We start from the raw sequence: 20862 nt of genomic DNA, 5'->3' as shown, positions 1-20862 counted from the left end.
TCCATGCATATCTGTGGCTTGGGGGTTTCATGATGGACACCCCTACTTTGATCCAGCCAGCTTTTTCATTAGTCACACCCAATTTAATTACTTCCTACAGCCCCCATCCTACATGGTCTTTGTCCCAATGATGCCCAGTATATTTTGGGGGGATGGTTAACTTTCCTTTTCAATAGCAGAAAAAAAGGTTAGATCTAGCCCACTGTACATATCCATGGGTACATTTGTTTAAGAAAATCTTTATTCAGATCTATTCAAAACATCCAAAACCAAGAGTCAAGAATGTATGATGATGGTAGTAGATAGGTGTTAGGTATTGAGAAGGACATTGAGCCACTCTAATAAGTTCTCTTTATTAGCTGCTCTCTTTTGTTCAGCTCAGGCCTAAAAAGAATAATGTAGCATTTGGGGGCAAAGATGCAAGTCAGCAAGCCAGCACTGGAAGCTAAAATTGAGAAGATCTCCACAGCTACCATGTATTTTCCTTTGGTACTCAGGTAAGTTGGAATAAAGGACACCCAAACACTGCAAAAGACCAGCATGCTGAAAGTGATAAACTTGGCTTCGTTGAAACTGTCCGGTAACTTCCTGGCAAAGAAAGCCACAATGAAGCTCAAAATGGACAGAAATCCCAGGTAGCCCAAGGAAGAGTAAAACATGGGAGGTGAGCCCTCGTTACATTCCAGTATGCTTCCTGTAGTCACTGAATACATATTGACATCTGGGAATGGGGGAAATGTTGCCAGCCACACAATACAAATACCTCCTTGGATAAGGGAGCCGGAAAGGACAATGGAGGTGGCCACTTTCCCCCCCACCCACTTCCTCATCCTACTTCCTGGTTTGGTAGCCATGAAAGCCAGAATGACAGTGAGTGTCTTTGCCAGAATACAAGAAATCGATACCGAGAAAATGATGGCAAAGGCAGTTTGTCGGAGGAGACAGGTCACCTTTCCAGGTCGGCCAATGAACAGCAATGAAAACAGGAAGCAGAACAGGAGGGAGACAAGGAGAGCATAGGTGAGACTCCGGTTGTTGGCTTTGACAATTGGAGTGTTGTGGTGCTTCATAAACATACTTAGAACCACACTTGTGCTCAAAGAAAACAAAATAGCAACAATGGCTAAACCCATCCCTAAGGGATCTTCATAGGACAAAAAGACAACAACTTTGGGAATGCATGAATTCTGCTCCTTGTTTGGATAATGATCATTCGGGCATGGTAAACATTCAGCCATGTCTGAAAAAAAGAGAAGTTATGCTGTAAATCTCTTGGAATACATACTTAAATTGTTAATTTATTACAATAAACATATGACAATTGTATGTCTAATACTTCTTTAAAATATCACTTTTCTAACCTCAAAGATACATAAAGATTTAAAGTAAAATTCTATTTGCAATTCAAAGTAAGGTTATCTATTTGCGGGCTGCCTCATTCATCGAGAAATGAAGCGAGGCATTGTAAAACTGGGCACCCAGCTCAGGATGATTGTTGGGCTTGCAATGGCAAAATTGGAGGAATTTGAACATCATTGCCCAAGTTATATCCAGACATACACACAAAGTGCTATTTGCAATGGAAAATAAGGCTGTCTGTTTGTGGCAGGCATAATTAAGCGGGAAGTAAAGGTGAGAGTCTCAAAATGGACAGCACTAATTTCTGTCTCCACACCATACAGTCGCAACTGGATAAAGGATGTGAGTTTGTATATCCACACACTACCTGTGGGATATTGTAGATGCTCAAAATATTTGCTATCTGGTAGCAGGTTTCAGAGTGCAGTCCTCCAACGACCGCAATTAGATTGTCCTGGATATCACACTTATAGTTGGGGACAAAATTATTCTTGGTTGAAATGAGTTGCATTGTGACATAGTAAGTCCATCTTGCATTTAAATAGCAATCATAGATATGGAATCCCAAAGTGAGATTAGGTAAAATCTGAGGATTTCCGTTGATCTCTTTTATAGCAAATTCCAAGGCCAAGATTTGCTGGTAATTCTTTGTGAAATAACTACAATGAGAATGAAAAGTTACAGCATGAATTCTTACAGCGGCATCTGGATGGCTAGTAAATATGATTTGCACAGTTATATTATGGGGAGGGACATTACTTGGGATCTTCATATAGACTTTGAGGTGGTCTTCCAGAGAAAGTCATTAGAGGAAAGTAGAAATGGATCTGAAAAGTAATGCCACCAAAGATGAGATCTGCTGATTGAAGATACTTGTGAAGAATAGGGGAAGGATCTTGTACCCTATATTTAACAGTGCAGGTCTTGTGTCCCACATGAGATGGAAGTAGCAGAAATATTAGAGTCCCTGTAACAAGTACAAATCTCACTGCATGCATGTAAACCCTGATATAGTACATTAGAGCATCCGGGAAGACAATATCCTGAGCCCAGTGAGTTTACTCAACCTACAGTGGGAAAATGAAGTGTAAAGTGCCAGAGCCCTAACTAATATAGTCTTATCTGTCCCTTATCACTGCTACAGCCTACACATGCAAAGGAGAAAGGGTACACTGTATCGGTAATCAAAGTTCTGTAGGGGTCCTAGCCTGGGCTGTAAGTCTTTTACGATGAAACTCTCTATTTAAAAAGAGAGAGAGAGAGAGAGAGAGAGAGAGAGAGAGAGAGAGAGAGAGAGAGAGAGAGAGAGAGAGGGAGAGAGAGAGAGAGAGAGAGAGAGAGAGAGAGAGAGAGAGAGAGAGAGAGAGAGAGAGAGAGAAATAAAGTTGTTGATATTTGACATCTCAGTAAACTTCCAAGAATGGAATGCTAGTGAGAAGCAGGGGAAAGACCATATTTTTGCCAGGGCCCAAGTAATAATACTTTGTTCTTTGTCATTGCTTGTATTTCAGATGTTATTGGGGATACACTTAGAAATCCTTCACAGTCACTATCACTTTGTTGATGTTCTTGGCCACAGGAGCACAAGAGGGCATCTGGCAAGCAGCAGAATGATGGTCTGTTAGATAATTACACATCTACAATGTGTGTATTCTCTGGAGCGTTAAGGAATAACACAGCTGTAGGAGGATCTACCCACTGGAAGATGACGCCATACAATGAAAAAAAGAAAGTAGCATTGACGATCTTGGTCCAGAGCCAGAGAAAAATTAAAAGTTTTGGACAAGGTTACCAGAGAATAACTTTTTTCTCTGTATGCACCATATAGGAACAGTTCCCTTTCCCATATGAACATAAATCTTTTCCACTGCCTCCACAATCATTATATCACCCCCCCCCCCCCAGCACCACCTTTTTCAGCCTGCGGTTACCTTTGGAAATCTGACACAGGGTGGTGAGAAAAATCATAAAATGGCTGCCATGAGAGGCGGAACCAGCCACAAAATCTCAGAGATGGAGGTCATCCGTAACTTTGATAATAAATCTTCAACTTCAGGCAGAAGCTTTATCCTGATACTATCAGATCTTGGAAACTAAGCAGGGTTGAGCCTTGTTAGTAATTAGATGGGAGACCACCAAAGAAATCCAGGGTCGCTATGGAGAGGCAGTCAATGGCAGACCTCCTCTGTTCATTTCTTGCCTTGAAACCCCTGTGGGGGTCATGTTATGTTGACGGTGATTCAATGGTGATTCATTTTACATAAAGCCACTGTCTGTATTACAACATAAACATGTTTTTAAAAAAGCGTTCTAAAACTACTTGACGGGTTCCAGGAGAGTGCTGGCACCATGCTACCAAAAGGCACCATGTTGGGGTACTTTGCATTAGATGAACACAGGGTTGCAACATGTCAGCTAACTTTTTCTAGGTGGGATCTAAGGACATGCAGATAGACTCTAGGAGCAGAGAATGATCAAATGCATTATTAGTGTTGTGATGATGTTTTCTAGTTGGAGGGAAGGTGTACTTGAATTTGTTAATAAAGCTGGTCCTGGACATGCAGAATTGTGTTCTGTAAAGTACATTGCACAAAGTCGATTACAATACAGAAGTAGATTGCACTACAGTTTACTGTAGGCCATCCAGTAGAAGAGAGACCTGAACATATTAAATACAGGAAAGGGGGAGGGATAAATAACAAGCGACACATTCAACAACTTCTGAATGCTGAACCCCAAGGTTTGGGATAGGAGTTCTGATTTTATGGGGTCTGGAAGGGATCGCCCCCTCCTCCATAGAGAAGTATGATAAAGTTTACAATGCTTCTCTATACAGGAGGGGGCGATCGCTTCAGGACCCCATAAAATCAGACCCCCCTCACCCAATCACCAAACTTTGGTGGGGCAGGCGGGGGTCTTTAAACCCCTCTGCGCTCTCTGCGCAGAGTGCAGAGAGGCTTGACAACCCCCCGCCTGCCTTCCCGAGACTCCTGGGAAGGGGGGTGGGGGGTCTTTAAACCCCTCTGTGCTGCCTGCGCAGAGAGCGCAGAGGGGCTTGACAACCCCCCGCCTGCCTTCCCGGGACTCCTGGGAAGGGGGGTGGGGGGTCTTTAAACCCCTCTGCGCTGCCTGCACAGAGAGCGCAGAGGGGCTTGACAACCCCCCGCCCGCCTTCCCGGGAGTCCCGGGAAGGCGGGAGGGGGGTTGTCAAGCCCCTCTGCGCTATCTGCACGGGGGGGGGGCTTTAAACAGGTCTGCGCCCCCCAGCTGGGAGGCGCAGATCTGTTTAAAGGGGGGGGTGGAACAGATTTGTGCCTCCCTGCCAGGAGGTGCAGACCTGTTTAAAGCCCCCCCCACGCCTTCATGGAAATGCCGTGAAGGCGCGCCCCCCCGAATCTGCCGAATTTATTTGCCGAACCCCCAAAGTCGGTGAATTCGGCTCCCCCATTTCCCGCCTTTTTTGAGTTCGGTTGTCCCGAACCAAAAAACAGCTGAATCAGAGGAAATTTGGCTGTTTTTTGGTTAGGGACAAACCAAATCAACGGCCCTAGTGCCTGCATAGTGGGCCACCAGGTCCAGCCCGGGAGGTTTGGGCAGGCCCGTATGCTATCAGTATGCACAACCTTAGTAATGGTAGCAACAGCCAAGAAGCTCATGTAGCATACAGTCCAGTAAAACATGATAGCTGGGCCCTCATTACTTTCTAATATGATTGCTTCCAGCATTGAATGCATATCAACATCTGGGAATGGAGGACAGATTGTCAACTAAATAACACAAATAACTGCTTGAACAAGGGAGCAGAAAATAATAATGGAGTTGGCCAGTCTTTTCCTGGCCACTTCTTCATCTTGGATTCTGGGTTTGTGGCCATGAAAGCTAGAACCACAGTGATAGTTTCTTGCCAACTCAGAAGAAATGGCCATGGAGAAGGTGATGGCAAAGGTAGTTTGGTGAAGGAGACAGGTCACCTTTTCAGGGTGTCCAATGAACAGTAGTGCCCAAAGGAAGCAGAGCAGGAGGGAGATAAGAAGAGTATAAATGATGTTTTGATTGTTGGCTTTGAAACTATGAGGAATGTTTGCAGGGATTTGGGTTTTTAAGGCACTGTTTTTAAGGGGTTTTTTAAAGGCACCAAAGTTGTAACATAGCTGCTGGTGACTCTGCACAATAACCCCTGACTTGGTAAAGATTGAGATAGGGGATACAATTGTATTGGCCCCCAAATGGAGGAATAAAGTGGGGGCCAATGAAATTGGACCCCCTGGCCCAATCTTTACCAAACTTTCAATTTCTTATAAGGAGAGTTGTCAGCAGCTATGCTGCAAATTTGGTGTCTCTACCTTAAGTAACAGCCCCCCCCACAGAGCCCTGCAAATATTCCTCATTGGTTTCAATGGGATTTAAATGCTTCCATTGAACTATGGGAAATCTCAAAAAGCTGAAAAAAGCTGGACATTTTCACCTTTTTGGATTTGGCGTTTCAGCTGTTGTTAGGCACTAGCTCCAGGCACTAGCTGGAGATCTCCTGCTATTACAACTGATCTCCAGCCAATAGAGATCAGTTTCCTGGGAGAAAATGGTCATTTTGGCAACTAGACTCCATGGCATTGAAGTCCCTTCCCCAAACCCCACCCTCCTCAGGCTCCACCCCAAAAACCTCCCACAGGTGGCAAAGAGGGACCTGGCAACCCTAGCTGCTGTTAAATGGCACAATTTTTTAAAAATTCAGCAAAGCCATATGTGCATCCCTATTTCTAAATTGGAGTTGCATATGCTTGCTCTTTTCTATTGCAGTGCGTGTGTATGTCTATGTGTGGAGGTAGTAACCTGCAGTTAGGGCTGTTGGAAAAAAAATTCAGTATAGTTCAGATTCGGCCGAATTCGGCCCGTCTGGATTTGGGATATGCTGAAGTCTGAACTCCCCTGCTTCAGGTCCGTGCAATTCGGCGCAAATTCAAAGTTCGGGAAAAAATTTGGCCTAATAAAGCCATTAAAAACACAACCGTGCCTTTCCACAGCTCCGGGGGTGGCATTTTTGGGGGTAGAGGTCCAAAACTTTCAGCAGAGCTTCAAAGGACCCTTATTACAAGACCCCCCAAGTTTTGTAAAGATTGGGTCGGGGGGGCTGAGATATGGGCCCCGAAAGGGGTCCCCCACCCTTAATCTGCATCTCTGAGCAGAGCTTGCCGCCCACGCACAAAGCTCCCAGCCCCGACAAACAGCTGAGCTGCAGGGAGCAAAGGCGGGGCAGGTGCAAAGAAGTTTGCAAAGCAACACAACTGCAAAGCAACACAACTGCAAAGCAACACAACCATGCAAAGCAACAAGTTTGCAACCATGCAAAGCAACACCTGACACCTGGGAGTTTGCAAACCATGGAAAGGGACAGAGGCAGCTAGCTATGCATAATGAGCAGGAGGGAGTGGAATTTGCATGGGACTCAGGACCAGGCAAATGCATTCTTTAAGTCACCATTTGAAAACCAGTTTTGAGCAAGCATCAAAATAGACCTAACCGATCTTATGAATGAGGGAAAACCTGAGGACACACAACTGAAGCCCCCCTCAAACCAGGGAGAGAGAGACTCTAGGGGGCACACACACCCCCAGGCAGAATGGGCAAAAGCCCCCTTTGGCTTCCCCCCCCCCCACAGAAACTGCTCCCTTCCCACACACAAACAGACTCTGCTTCCCCCCCACACACACACACAGGAGAAAAATTATAGATTAAAGCCCCCAAAGGGGTCTTACTGTGGCTGTCTTCTGTTCCATCAGGAGGGGCTGGGAGGACTGGGTAATCCAGTATGATTCTATTTAAGCACAGGAGGTTTTGCCTTGGATTTGCCTCTCTGGAGATGCATACAGGATTGGGTGATCCATTCATCCCAATAGGGGAAAGGGGAAAGCCCATATCTCAGGACTCCCTGACCCAATGTTTACAAAACTTCGGGGGTCTCTTAAGAAGGCTCATCTGAAGCTATGCTGAATGTTTGGGGGCTGCACCCCCAAAAATACGCCCCCTGCAGCCATGGAAAGAGAAAAAGGGAAAGCCCATATTTCTGCCCCCACTGAATCCATCTTTACAAAACTTGGGGGGGTCTCTTAAGAAGGCTCATCTGAAACTATGCTGAACGTTTGGGGGCTGCACCCCCAAAAAAGCACCCCCTGCAGCCACAGAAGTGGAAAAGGGGGAGGGAAAAGGGGTGGAGCCCATATCTCGGAACCCCCTGACCCAATGTTTACAAAACTTGGGGGTCTCTTAAGAAGGCTCGTCTGAAGCTCCGCTGAAAGTTTGGGGCCTCTACCCCCAAAAAATGCGCCCCCTGCAGCCACGGAAAGGAGCGAATGTGCACATGCACCCCCCACGAGGATTTCTCTCTCTTTCTCTCCCCAGCTGGGCCGCGCAGCAGCTGATTCCTCCAGTACTCAATCCTGACTGATTGGCCAGAAGTAGACCCAGCTTGGCCACCGATTGGCAGGGGAGAATGCTGCTTACTGACGGTTATGCTGCTGTGCCCCAAATTTGCCAAATTTATTCGTAAACTCCCAAACTTGCTGAATTCGGCTCCCCCGTTTTCCCACCATTTTTGAGTTCAGTTCGTCCCGAACTAAAACCCTCCGAATCAGGGGAAATTCGGCTGTTTTTCGGTTCGGGCCGAACCGAATCGACAGCCCTATCTGCAGTCCATCATCTGTAGTCTGGTGTGCAAGTGAGCTAAATATTATTTGGACTTTTGTGTTTCGTCCCTCCTCTGTGCAGTCTATTGCACCCTGCTGTTTCCTTCCAGCACGTCAAAGCAAAGCCACTCCTCAATGTTGCAGGTTGACATCCCATCACCATGACTGTGTGTGGGGAATGCGCCAAGAAGCTCAGTCTCTGTCTCTATCCCCCACTTTTGAAACATGTGTAAGCAAAGTCTTTGGCCACTTATGCTTGGTAATTACAACACGTTCCAGACTGAAGTGCCCCACATTTTTTTTTGAGTTTTTCACACTAAACCATCATTCAGGAAGTGACTGCGAAGCAGGCACATACCTGCTTTGCATTTCTTAAGAGCCCCTTCAACGTGACCTTTTGAGTTTGCTCTGCCCCTGCCTTGAAGAATCCCCTCAAGGAAGCATGCAAAATCACAGCTGCGCATTAGCTTTGCAACCAGCGATTGATAATGGCTATGCAAACAAGGAGCAGGTTGGGGGGGTTTGGAATTTTGCATCGGGACCGTGAATAGGAATTTTAAAGGTTGTATTTAAAAAAAGAGCTTTGAGTGAGCATCAAAATTGACCATGCATAAATGGTGTTTTCTCTAGCCTTGGAGGTGATAGGAGGAGTCCTAAAGAATGAGGAGCCGTGTGTATTCAGAATCAGAATGGCCTCCCAAAGTGAGTGAGACAGTACAATGATCTGAAAAAAAGAACAAAGTGCATAGAGCTGCCAGGTCCTCCCTCTACACCAGCAGGAGGTTTTTGGTGTGGAGCCTAAGGAGGGCAGGGACTTCAATGCTATAGAATCCAATTTCCAAAGCAGCCATTTTCTCCAGGTGAACTGATCACTGTCAACTGGAGATCAGCTGTAATAGCAGGAGATCTGCAGCTATTACCTGGAGGCTGGCAACCCTAACGGTATACAATTTTTTAAACTTCTGATTTGGACTAATCATGTTTTGGGGGAAGATGGGCTAATTGTGCTTGTTGGTCAGTTTCCAAGGGTGCTTTCACGCATCCTGAGTAATGCACTTTCAATCCACTTTCGTTGCACTTTGCAGCTGGACTTCACTGTGTGAAACAGAAAAATCCACTTGCAAATGATCGTTAAAGTGCATTGAAAGTGGACTGAAAGCACATTTCTCAGGATGTGTGAAAGTGCCCTAAATTAGAAAATTAATCTGCTGAGTCACGCGCTTCCCTTGATACCTCTTCTGCTGAAAGACAAACACTGAGTGGGATCCATGATAGCATTTCTCCAGATGGAAGGACTTTGGGCTTCAGAGTGCAACTTTCTTGCCCACCTCCTTCTGCTCTGATCCCAAATGTCACACACACACCCCACAGTGCTTCTGGGGAAGGTTAGGAAAACATGGTCCGTTAATGGATAACCTTCCATCTGAAGAAACATTCTGGTGGATCCAATCAAGTGAGGAGGTAGTACAACTACCAGACTGAAAGTCTTTTCAGTGTTCCAAAATGTCAAAAACTGTATAGTTTAGATTCAATATCATAAACATTTTTTCGAATACGAAGCCTTTATTGGCGTTAGTTATACAACATCTATATAAACATGATAAAAACAATTTAGAATCATCTCCACAAAATTGACACTAAAACAGGTTTAAATACATTAGAAGTTACTGCTAATTACCATTTTTTATGAATAGGTGTTTTAGGATCGGATCTGGATTAGCAAATTTCTGACTCCACATCCCAGGTGAACAGCCCAACAAATCTAAACAAACATCAGTAAAAATTATCTGATTGCTTTGAAGGAGAATGTAAAGCATGTGTTCAGCATTGCTAATTCAGTGAACATGAGACCTGAATCTACTTGGACAGTTCCTTGCCTTTGCTTCTTGAACGGTATTTGCAGGTTTGTTTGTGTGTGTGAGACACACAGAGAGAAAGTTGTTGTGTTTTTTCCCCATTTTATTTTGTTTTATTCTTTTAGTTTTATTCCTTCTTATAAAACAAGAAGCAGAACACCCATTTAATTCAGTCTTCATAATTAATGTTCCAGTTCATTAGACTTTAATATAGAATGCATAACAACATCTTTAGATTAGGAATATAGACATAAAATTATATAGCAGCTCCTGAACTTTTAAAAAAAATGACTATTGCCATTATTGTTCATCCCACTTATGAAAATAATCCAAGCTAGGAAAGGATGTTATTCAGGATCACTTTGCAACAATATTTCACCAAGGAGACCATGCAAAGAAGTCAGATATTTTGTCAGACTCACTGATCAAGCATTTTTTAAATTCATTTTGTATAAATTCAAAATTTGGGGAAGGGGGAAGGTGAAAGACCTGGTTGAGAAAGATAAGTGACTTAACGTTAGTACAAGCAATCAATATGGAAGTGACAATATTTATATCTGTGAGGAACAATTTTACTGAAACTTGTATAAAGTTAAGCTTCTGATGGGAATGCAGTCTCTACACTGATTTTTCCTTGTAAGCTGCTCTCTGTTGTCTGAGGAACAGTGGAGGAACTGTGGGTATAAATGTTCATTTCTATGCATTTAAAGCACCAGAAGCAGAAATGCATTCTGACCTCCCCACTTAGTATTGTTGAAATGAAAGAAACTCAGGCTTTGAAAAGTAAGTTACTTAATGATAGTGGTGGCAATTATATTAACACTTCTGTGGAATGATGAAGTCTCAACCAATGTGGCTTTTCTGAAGGAGACTGCTCATCCACATGGGTGAGGGTATCTTCTTAAGAAGCCTTTGAAACAGCTGATCAGCAGCTGTTAAAGCTGGTGCTTTCAGGTGGAGGGTATATCCCCCTCGATGGGACTGGGTGAGCCACATCTTTTAAATGACTCTTCTGCTATGCAGACTAGTGTTCTGTTGGGTGATGTACCTGGAAGGTTGGTCAGACCAAGTTGGCTCCGATTACACAACCCATACCTCAAAAGGGCCCCAACTATGGGGTCCTAACAAAAACCAGTCAATTATAGAAGAATGGGACAAGGCACAGAGCCATGCATCTGAGAAAAGGTGAATAGCTGAAACCCAGAAAACCCAAACATATATTCAGCTTTTTGGGAATCGCATATTTGGCTTCAGGCAGATTCACAGGTTTTGGTATTCAAATTAAAATAAATTTGAATATTGCAGAAACGGCTAATTTTGGGTTTATTTTCGGTTTGGGTTTACTGCTATGCACAGCCCTACTCTGTACTGTACATCTCTTACCTTTATGCTCAGAGATTGTACCTTCCGGACATGGGTGGCAATCATAACAGCAGAATGGTTCCCCTTCCCTCTCTTTCATCCTATACCCAGGATTGCAATTCTCACTGCATAAAGACAGAGGTTGTACCTAAACAAAAAGAACAGAGTATTTATTTGAGAAAAATGGCTTGAAATTCCTAAGGATAAAGAGAGCTTACAGCATGCAATGAGCTCTTGTTAGTTTCCAAACAATGATGAGAGATCCTCCCTGATCACACACACCTCCATTGTACAGTAGCACATTTCCTTTAAAAACCTGCTTTCCAGTCCTACCTGGTTAAATCGGGGGTGCCATACCATGGATTCTTCATCAATCTGAAGTGCTTGCTCCGAAAGAGCCTGGAGATGGGTCTTTCCAACTTTCACTCTAACAAAAGATTGGTTTGGAAATGTTACCCAGTTGATAACATCAAGTCCTGCTATCAATTCTCCATTGTGGTCAAAAGAAATCTGGTCACCAGCACTGTTGTTAAATGAGACGTGTCTCAGAAAGTGATGAAGCTACATTGAAAAATGAAATAAAAGTCTGTAACGTTAAAAAAAGCATCTTAATAACAACCACTACCACTTCCTATGTCTAAATTCACCAGTGAGTATGATTAGTTCAATGGACTTTCTAATGGGCTGTGTATAACATTTTTCCCCACTCTGTGCATACAGGTTTACATCTACTTAGTGAACATGCCTGTATTTTTTATTAGAGTGGAAACATTTTGTCAGATGGTATTGAAGGAAAGTAAGAAATTACTTATTTGTCTAATATCGTTTGAATAGGGCCATGAGCAGCAAAGTCCACATAAGAACATAAGAAAGGCCATGCTGGGTTAGACCAAGGTCCATCAAGTCCAGCAGTCTGTTCACACAGTGGGCAACCAAGTGCCTCTAGGAAGCCCACAAACAAGACAACTGCAACAGTATTATCCTGCCGGTGTTCCACAGCACCTAAGATAATAGGCATGCTCCTCTGATACTGGAGTGAATAGGTATGGATCATGACAAGTATTCATTTTGACTAGTATTCATGAATAGCCCTCTCCTCCATGAACATGTCCACTCCTCTCTTAAAGCCTTCCAGGTTGGCAGCCATCACCACATCCTGGGGCAGGGAGTTACATGTGATTGAATGTTACACATGATGACAAGTGTACATAAAGGATTATTTTGATGCCATCCAATAAATAAAGAATATTTAACACAATTATTCTGCACTGAATTTAAGAATTAAAAAGTTGACGGGCCCAGCCCTAGAATCTTGCAAGAAAAAAATAGGTGACAATGGAAACAAGAAAGAGAGGGGGAAGAGAGAGAGCAGTGACTATATGGGAGGATATGCATGTGCTTCATTTAGTTGCTTCATTTAGATGGCAGCATAATTTTGGTATGGGTGGGGATCTAAGCATTGAGCCAAAGCTTTGATGGAAAAAAGAGGCCTTCAGGAGCTTTCAGTAGCAATGTACAGATGAAGAACAGATTTGCATTACTAAACTTCAAGTGAACATGGTTGAAGCCAAAGATATTATCAAGGAAGAATAGGCAAAGACTATTCCTGTAGCCCAAAGAAATTAAAAGCCTTGATGGATTACTGATAAAACTTTTAAAATTTCTAAAGACAGATAAGAAGCAAAAGGAAAGGTGACCAAAACAGAATCAAAAGCCTAAATACAGCCTTCAAACAACTCAAAAGTACAAAGAGAACTATTATAACCAGTGTAAAGAAATAGAAGAGAACCATACTCAAAAAAAGAACAAAGGATCTGTTACACAAGATCCAAGAAATCAAAAGGAAAAATAAGGCACAGTTATGCAAGATAAGAAAGGAGGACAGATTCCTTCCAAGAAGAATCTTTTGAAGAAGATCCTGCAGTTTTAGAAAGTGAAGTGAAAAGTGCACTGAGAGCAAGTGGGACAAACACATTACCAGGAGTAGATGGGACACCAATAGAGGGATCCGCTACCTGCCAAGGTTGCTGATTTTGAAAATTCTTTCTCTCTCCTTGCATCTTTGCTCGACCATTCAAAGAATGCATCGCATGCAGAGCATAAGCAACAGCATAGATCGCATTGTAGATGCTGTAGCTGTGGCCTGTCACGCTCCTTTCAAATGCAGAAAAGTCCTTCAGTGTCTCCTCTCCAGTGCAATTAGCCTGATTCACATCGCCCAGAACAGAACTGGGGAATGCACAATGAAATGTGTACGACCAGAAGTCCTTGAGAAACCCATCTCCCTCCGCACTGGATGGCTTTCTGCTCTTAAAAAATTGTTGGAATCCCTGAAGTTCATTGGAGTGAACTGCAACAGATATCATGCCATGGAATATTTCCACATCCCGGTCTAATACCTTGTTGTCATAGGTTTTTAATTCCATGTGAGCTGTTACAATCCATACTTTACCTTTAGGTTTTGGCATCATGTATTTCATTTGTATGAATGTTATCAAACCTCTCAATGACATCATGTCACGAGCTTGTCCTTTGAAGAGAATTACATTGGCAGTGCTCCCCATCATTTTTTCATACACCTCTGAAAACCTTTTCAGATATTCTGCCATATAATCATGGCCTTCTATATTGGACTGTGAATACATGAAGGCAAAACAGATGCCATGCTGGGAAAAGATGGGAAACATCCTCTGCACGAACCATTCTAAATTCCAACCAATCCCAGTAAAGTATCCAATCCACGTCCAGTTGAAATGTAGAAGTAACTGGAGAATTCCCAGGCACTGATGGGTTTCATTGGGGACCATATTAAAGAAGGATGGGACTTGGGTGTTATCCATCATCACTGGAGCAGGACCATACAAGAGCTAAAGAGAGATTTTCAAAATGAAAGAGGTGAGTGTCTGTGAAGTGCCGTTTTTCATGATTTCTTATAAGGACCATAAGAAATATATAAGAACATAATGTCATACAAAATAAAAATAATATGACAAGTATCTAGACTTCAGCCGAGCTTGCTAAAATCAAAATCTGAGCATAACACATAAAACTGAAAGAACCATTTCATGTTATCTTAATATATTTGTAAATCACATTTATTTTGGACATTGCCATCACAGGTGGAGGTAGCTTTTCTTTAAGTCAGTCAATGAACAATCATTTCCCTCAACATCAACCGAACCAGGCTAAACTCACTGCTATTTCCTTATGTTACCATTGAGCTCAAAACTATGAATCTGACTATCCAGAGGGCTCCCTTGTTGAAATCATGCGTGAAGTTGAATGTGTAAGTGAGCTGCAACAAAGAAGTCCCCACCCAGTAGCAATACTGTTGATCAGCTAATGGCCTTTCTCGTGGAGGGAGAAAGGGGAAAATAGGTGGCACCAGCTCCCAGAACCATTACAAGCTTCTTGCTGCTGCTGACTTGCTTTATCAAGCACAGCAAGCTAGGAAAAGCATGCCAGAGGTGCACGTGCATGCATACACAGTAGCAGCAATATGTAGCTCCTTCTTCCCCTCCCCTGGGGTTTGAAGGCAAGAGGAGTTCAAACTATTCCTCATTATAATTCTGCTTCATGCCGGGGCATGCTGCTGCTTCTATAATATCAGTAGCAATGTACAAGAAAAGAGTGTATTTTCTTTCTAAACAGTGCTTTCTCATCCCCAGCACAAGGTTGACATTAATGCACAACGGAACTGTTATTCAGCAGTGTTACATGCTTCAAACCAGAGTAATTTTGATTATTTATTTGATTTGATTTTTACCCTGCCCTCAATTGCTAGCCAAAACCAGGCTAGGGGCAGTTTATGAATTTAAGGCATTTTTTGAAAAATAGAATTCTTTTTACAACATGCACCCTGAACTCTTTGAGAGATTTATACTAACATGGAGATATGTAAAGTAAGGGAAGAATCTTTAAAGAAATGCTTACATCATAATCTCTTGTCAAACAAAGCAGATTAAATCAGACCGTGCTAATGTAAAAAGAAACCAGCATCTGGTTTGTAATGGTGCAGGTAAATAATTGGCAAAAGTATATATCCCACGCCCTGACCTGGATGGCCCAGGCTAGCCTGATCTCGTCAGATCTCGGAAGCTAAGCAGGGTCAGCCCTGTATTTCGATGGGAGACCACCAAGGAATGCCAGGGTTGCTGTGCAGAGGAAGGCACTGGCAAACCACCTCTGTTAGTCTCTTGCCATGAAAACCCCAAACGGGGTCGCCATAAGTTGGCTGCGACTTGAAGGCACTTGACACACACACATATATCCCACATAGATTGCCTACCTGTGGGATTTTGTAGATGTTGAAAAGATCAAAAATAAGTTGTGAATTTTCGGAATGAACGTCCTCAAGAACTACTTGTAGATAGTCCTGGATATCACACTTGTAGTTGGGGACAAATTTGTTCCTTGGGGAAATATGTTGCAGAGCAGCACGATATGTCAATCTTGAATTCATATGGCTGTCATAGATATGAAACCCCAGGGTGAGATTTGGCAAGATCTGCGGATTTTCATTTATCTCCTTGACAGCAAATGCCAAAACCAGGATGTTCTGGTAGTTCTGAGGCATCAATCTAAAATAACAATTTATATTTTGCATCACACACATATTCTTTCGTTTGTAAAATTAACACAACTAAGCTGAATAACTTCTTTTATTGTTGTTGCATTGTAAAATTTCGATAGAACATTTGTGTGGTAATTATTATTCAAGGCTTGTCTACTCATGTAACACCTGAATATGGTTCATACTTGGATTAAGAATGAGTGACAAGATGGTTATCACCCCAGGTGGGCTTCACCTCTTTCAATTACAACCTGCCTCCTGTCCTCAGCATCACGTTTGCATGTGCTTTTTTGGTATTTCCATGGCACAGAGAAATAAGCTGCAGTACTGCATTCATAAGCTCTGCTCGCAACCTGATTTCGATTTCAACAGAAGTTTGATTCAGGTAGCCAGCTCAAGGTTGACTCAGCTTTCCTTCCTTCTGAGGTTGGTAAAATGAGTAGCTGGGTAACCAAGGTTGGGTGAAAAGAAAATATATATATAATTCTATGTATAAATAATGGAAGTATAATTTATTATAAGCGCTATGTAAAAGTTAAAATTATTTAAAAGCATTAAAATAGCACAATGGCATTTCCTGAGGTTGATAACTGTAACTACATCCCAAACGCGTTTCGGCCTATGGCCTTCATCAGTGGTTAATTAAAACCCATGTTAAGCCTGCACACATTTACACAAATACATTAATAAATACAAACAGTTCAAACCCAACCAGGCATGTGTATATGTTGTAAAATCTATTCCCAATTACTCAAACATCCGGTATAATAGGTTCTAGTTGTAATACTGGTTAGTATATGTCTCTCATATACTATGTGTGCAGGTATTAACCTAGTAAAGCTCAAGGTTGACTCAGCTTTCCTTCCTTCTGAGGTCGGTAAAATGAGTACCCAGCTTGCTAGAGGTAAAGTGTAGACAACCAGAGAAGACAATAGCAAACTAGTTTAGATTCACAATTGGTATTGGTACAATGCTGTGTCTTGGGACAATTCCAGCTCTTCATTTGTAGAAATGCTGGTTGCTGCTCTGTATTTCAGCTTTTAGGGCTATGATTCTATTTCTTTTAGAATAACACATTTAACATCTATTATTTATGGTTTACCTAAATGTTAAGGGGAGGACAATGAATATTTTAAATCAGTTTTCTTGCAGTTACTTGCCTTTCCAGACAACACAATTTTAAAGAATAATGAGATAGTAATGTATGTATACACAAATGACAACTAAATAAACTTATTTCGTTAAAACATATCCAGCTTTAACTCTGTCAATAAAACCATATTGATCAATAGAGCATTGATATTAATAAATCTGAGGATCCAGACAAAAGCAGATGACCTAGTGGACAGAAGTTTACAACAGATGATTTTGATTTATTAAGTGTAGTATTAAACGTTCAAGTTCTAAGCACCACAAAGTTATCTGGGCCTGTTAAGAAAGTTATGCTTTTCAATTCATCTCGGCCTGCTAGGAGTCTTGATGAACTAGCAACATGATCACCATATACTTGAGTACCAAACTGTTACAACTACCAATTCCTCAGTTTGCCTATGATCATGAGCAACCTCTTCCATTAGAGAAAATCCTGGGGATGCCTTTGACCTCCCTCCCCCTTTGAGATGTGTCTGCATGTAATGGGGATGCAGATTTGGGTTTGACAAAATATCTAAGAATGGAAATGACAACATGTGAAGGCCTGATAATTCAGGTAGAAAATATAAACTGGCCACATGCTATATCAAAAGGAAGTCTTAAATTACGTACACGGACTTTTCAGATAGTATCCCAGGAGGCTGGCGCTTGAAATCTTTCTGACTGGTGACAAAGAAGGTCTGAGATACAATGGCACCGATGATGAGATCTCCTGGATGAAGATACTTATGGAGAATAGGGAAGCTATCCACAAAAGCACACTGAAAAACTGGAGCCTTGCCCACAACACGATTGAAAACCAGTAACAACACCATCACTACAATCAACATCCTAAGTGCAAACTTTGTCTCTGATCATAGGCTCCCCAGTTTTCATCTACAGCAGTAACACAACTGTAGTGGTGCAGTCAGAGCTTCCACTTTCTCCTGTTCAATGTGTGCCACCTGTGTTGCAATAAGATGATCTTTTAGTTTCCATGATTACAGTATCCTTACTAGAGATCACCCTATCACTGATGGGCTTGAAGTCAGGTGTTTAAATACAAAGTGGCATAAATCATCCCAGTAAACCTCTGCCTGTCTGTAGTTCTGAAACAAACAGGAGAATATGCTACTTGTCGCTGTTCTAATTAGTTCTGTTCCTGGCTGCTGGTTCTCTTCAAGGAATTTAGGAAGACACAGAATTAATTATAGTCCTTTCAGTAGTTACAGGGGAACCAACTTCTAAACTGTCTGGGGAATTCCTGATGAACAGGTATTTTTAAGGTCTAAAAACTATTATTTTCAAATGTGGTCGTACAGTTGCATATGCCAGTGAAGTTTTCACAACGAACAACTAATTTCACCAAGTACTGACTTCACAGTCACAACTTGGAGGGCATTAGGAACATCATTGTTTGCTGCCCTAAGCAACTTGGATCAATGTGCAATAACGATTAGGATCCAATAAAGAAACAAGTTTGTTTCAGAGTGTAGACATGATGGACAGCTAGATTCAAGTTCAGTATCTGCATATCAAAGTTCTCTTTGTCAGATAAAGAAACAAGCCTCCCTGCATCTTTCCCTTCTTCTTCTCTTCCTCTTTTCCTTCCCCAGTGCCTTAGTATGACGCACCCCCCTTCCAACCACTTCAATATCCCACTCACTCAGCCCGGCCGTATATGCTGAAGGGAAAAGCGTTGGCCTGAGTATATTTGTGAGGAGAGTATTTTCCTTCTCCTCCAGTCTCACACCCGTATTTACCTCAGTGAGAAATCGGAGACAAGAGGCTTTTTAACTTAAACAGACAAAACAGGGAAGTTTATTGAACAGAACTCACAGAGATTGGTTTTCAAAAAAAGGCAGAAATTGGAAGGAAAATTAAAGTCAGATTTATCTACACAAGATTACTTCAGAAAAATAGCTTAGATGTTTTCTTCACACAAGTTCCTTCAGTTCTCAGTTTCAAGCTTACTCAGATTCTGTTTCAAGCTTAGTTCTGTCCCACAGAACTATTATTCAGACGCAGACTTATTCATGGAAGGTTTTGTCTTGGATTTGCCACTCTATAGATGCACATTTCCCCCATCCGAATTCTCAAAACTCTGTATGGGGGCTTATTGTTGAGTTTTGAGAATATGAATGGGGGAAAAGTGCATCTAAAGAGTGGCAACTCCAAGGCAAAACCTTCCATGAACAAATCAGCTCTGAGACTCTCATCTCTGTCCCCAGCCTAGCTCTCTCTGACTACCCCACCTAAGTGGCTGTAATCCTCCACACCTTCCTGCTACTGGAATAGCTCTACCTCAGAGACTAATTCCCCTTGTGACCTGAGAATGGGCCCTCTCTAACCCAATTCTCACTCCTGTCACTACCACAGGTTGTGTGTGTCAATAGCTTTGGCTTTCACAGAACCCCTCAGGTGCACAGAGTACAGTCTGGCTTCCGCTCAGTCTTGCTACCAAGCTTCGAATCTATCTCAGCCCTCTCTGGCTGGTCCCAAGCTTCAACTCCTTTCACAGCCTCCTATCCAGGCTGGGTCCCAAGCTTCAAATGCTTTCTGTCTCTCAGAGCTCTCTGGCTCCGCCCACTCTTGGTCTGTCAGCTCTTGCTGCAGATTGACCCCTTCTCCATCACACTTAACTACTACATCCATTGAGAAGGTTGATGGAGAGGAGGAAGTGGAGCAGGGCGGAGACGGTAAAATTTGGTTGTACCGTATATACTCGAGAATAAGCCGAGTTTTTTAGCCATGATTTTTGGCTTAAAAAACTCACCTCTGCTTATACTCGGGTCAATATGGTAATTCGCCTGCCGGGCCCTCTCCCAGCGTGCTCCTGCCAGCCAGCTGATGGGCAGGCTGTCCCTCCTTCTCCCCCCCACCCCACCCGATCGCGCCTTCTGCACGGCGGCGGTTTCTTCCCCCCCACCCCACCCCACCCGATCGCGCCTTTTGCGCGATCGTGCCTTTTGCGCGATCGTTGCGCCTTTTGCACGATCGCGCCTTCTGTGCGGCGGCAGTGGTTTCTTCACCCCCACCCCACCCCGCCTTCTGCTGGGCGGCGGCGGTTTATTCCCCCCCATCCCCACCCCCCACCCCCCACCTCACCCGGGCCGGTCCTCCTGCTTGCCAGCTGACCCTGCGGGTCCTCCTGCGTGCAGGGAGGGGGCCGCCGCTGCCGCCACTGCCTGCCTGCGCGCCTGGAGCCCGGTCAGATAAGCCTGCGGGGGGGGGGGAAGGGATGCATTTCCCCCTCGGCTTATACATGGGTACCTAATTTTTCCCCATTTTTGGGGTGAAATTAGGCACCTTGGCTTATACTCGGGTCGGCTTATACCCGAGTATATACGGTAATTTGATTTTGTGACCTTCTTTGAAGCATCAAATAAAATAGACACGGGCTGGAGTGATATCCCATGGTATTCCCAATAACATCATTGGGATGCACATCAATGAAACTGGGGTTGGGGTAAGCCAAGATCTTTTTTAAAGAGAAAGCTGAGGTTATCTGAGACTGATTCTAGAGTGGTTTTGAGATGAGTGACAGGGTAAAGAAAATGGAGGAAAAAGTGGGGGCCAATCAAATTAGACACCCTGAATCCCTGACCCAATCTTTACCAAACTCGGGGGTTCTTCTAATGAGTGTAACCAGCAGCTAAACTGCAAATTTGGTGCCTCTATTTTTTTAAAAAACAAACAGCCTTCTCAGAGCCTCGCAAAGATTTCCCCACAGCTTTCAACAGGATTTAAATAGCTCCATCGAAACCTATTAGAAATCTTGAAAATCTGAAAAAGCAGAATATTTTCACTTTTTTGGATTCTGTGTTTTTGGCACCTTTTTTATGGTTCATCAAAGCCATATGGACACCTCTAATTCTAAGTTATAGTTGTTATGCTTGCT

The 20862-nt window shown here is 43.0% G+C and overlaps 1 protein-coding gene across 1 annotated transcript; it reads right to left on the bottom strand.

Moving 5' to 3' along the window:
- Positions 1-338: 338 nt before the first annotated feature.
- On the bottom strand, positions 339-17797 carry LOC130490499 (vomeronasal type-2 receptor 26-like). Its single transcript, XM_056864324.1, has 6 exons — positions 17595-17797; positions 15546-15837; positions 13273-14124; positions 11591-11818; positions 11279-11405; positions 339-1240 (listed from the first exon to the last, which is right to left on the bottom strand). The coding sequence occupies exons 1-6, from the start codon at positions 17795-17797 to the stop codon at positions 339-341; spliced, it is 2604 nt and encodes an 867-aa protein (XP_056720302.1).
- Between the last annotated feature and the right edge of the window lie 3065 nt (positions 17798-20862).

This window comes from Euleptes europaea, chromosome 18 (genome assembly GCF_029931775.1).
Source record: "Euleptes europaea isolate rEulEur1 chromosome 18, rEulEur1.hap1, whole genome shotgun sequence".
NCBI classification, from domain to species: Eukaryota; Metazoa; Chordata; class Lepidosauria; order Squamata; family Sphaerodactylidae; genus Euleptes; species Euleptes europaea.
The sequence above is the reverse complement of the archived record's forward strand: the minus strand, read 5'-3'. Positions and strand labels throughout refer to the sequence as shown.

Excerpts from the sequence above, each read along its gene's own strand:
- LOC130490499 (XM_056864324.1), bottom strand. The coding sequence starts at position 17,797 with ATGGTGTTGTTACTGGTTTTCAATCGTGTTGTGGGCAAGGCTCCAGTT. Across the intron at positions 14,125-15,545 it reads ACATCTACAAAATCCCACAG|CTCTTGTATGGTCCTGCTCC; the intron begins GTAGGCAATCTA and ends ATCTCTCTTTAG. Across the intron at positions 11,406-11,590 it reads GGCACCCCCGATTTAACCAG|GTACAACCTCTGTCTTTATG; the intron begins GTAGGACTGGAA and ends CTTTTTGTTTAG.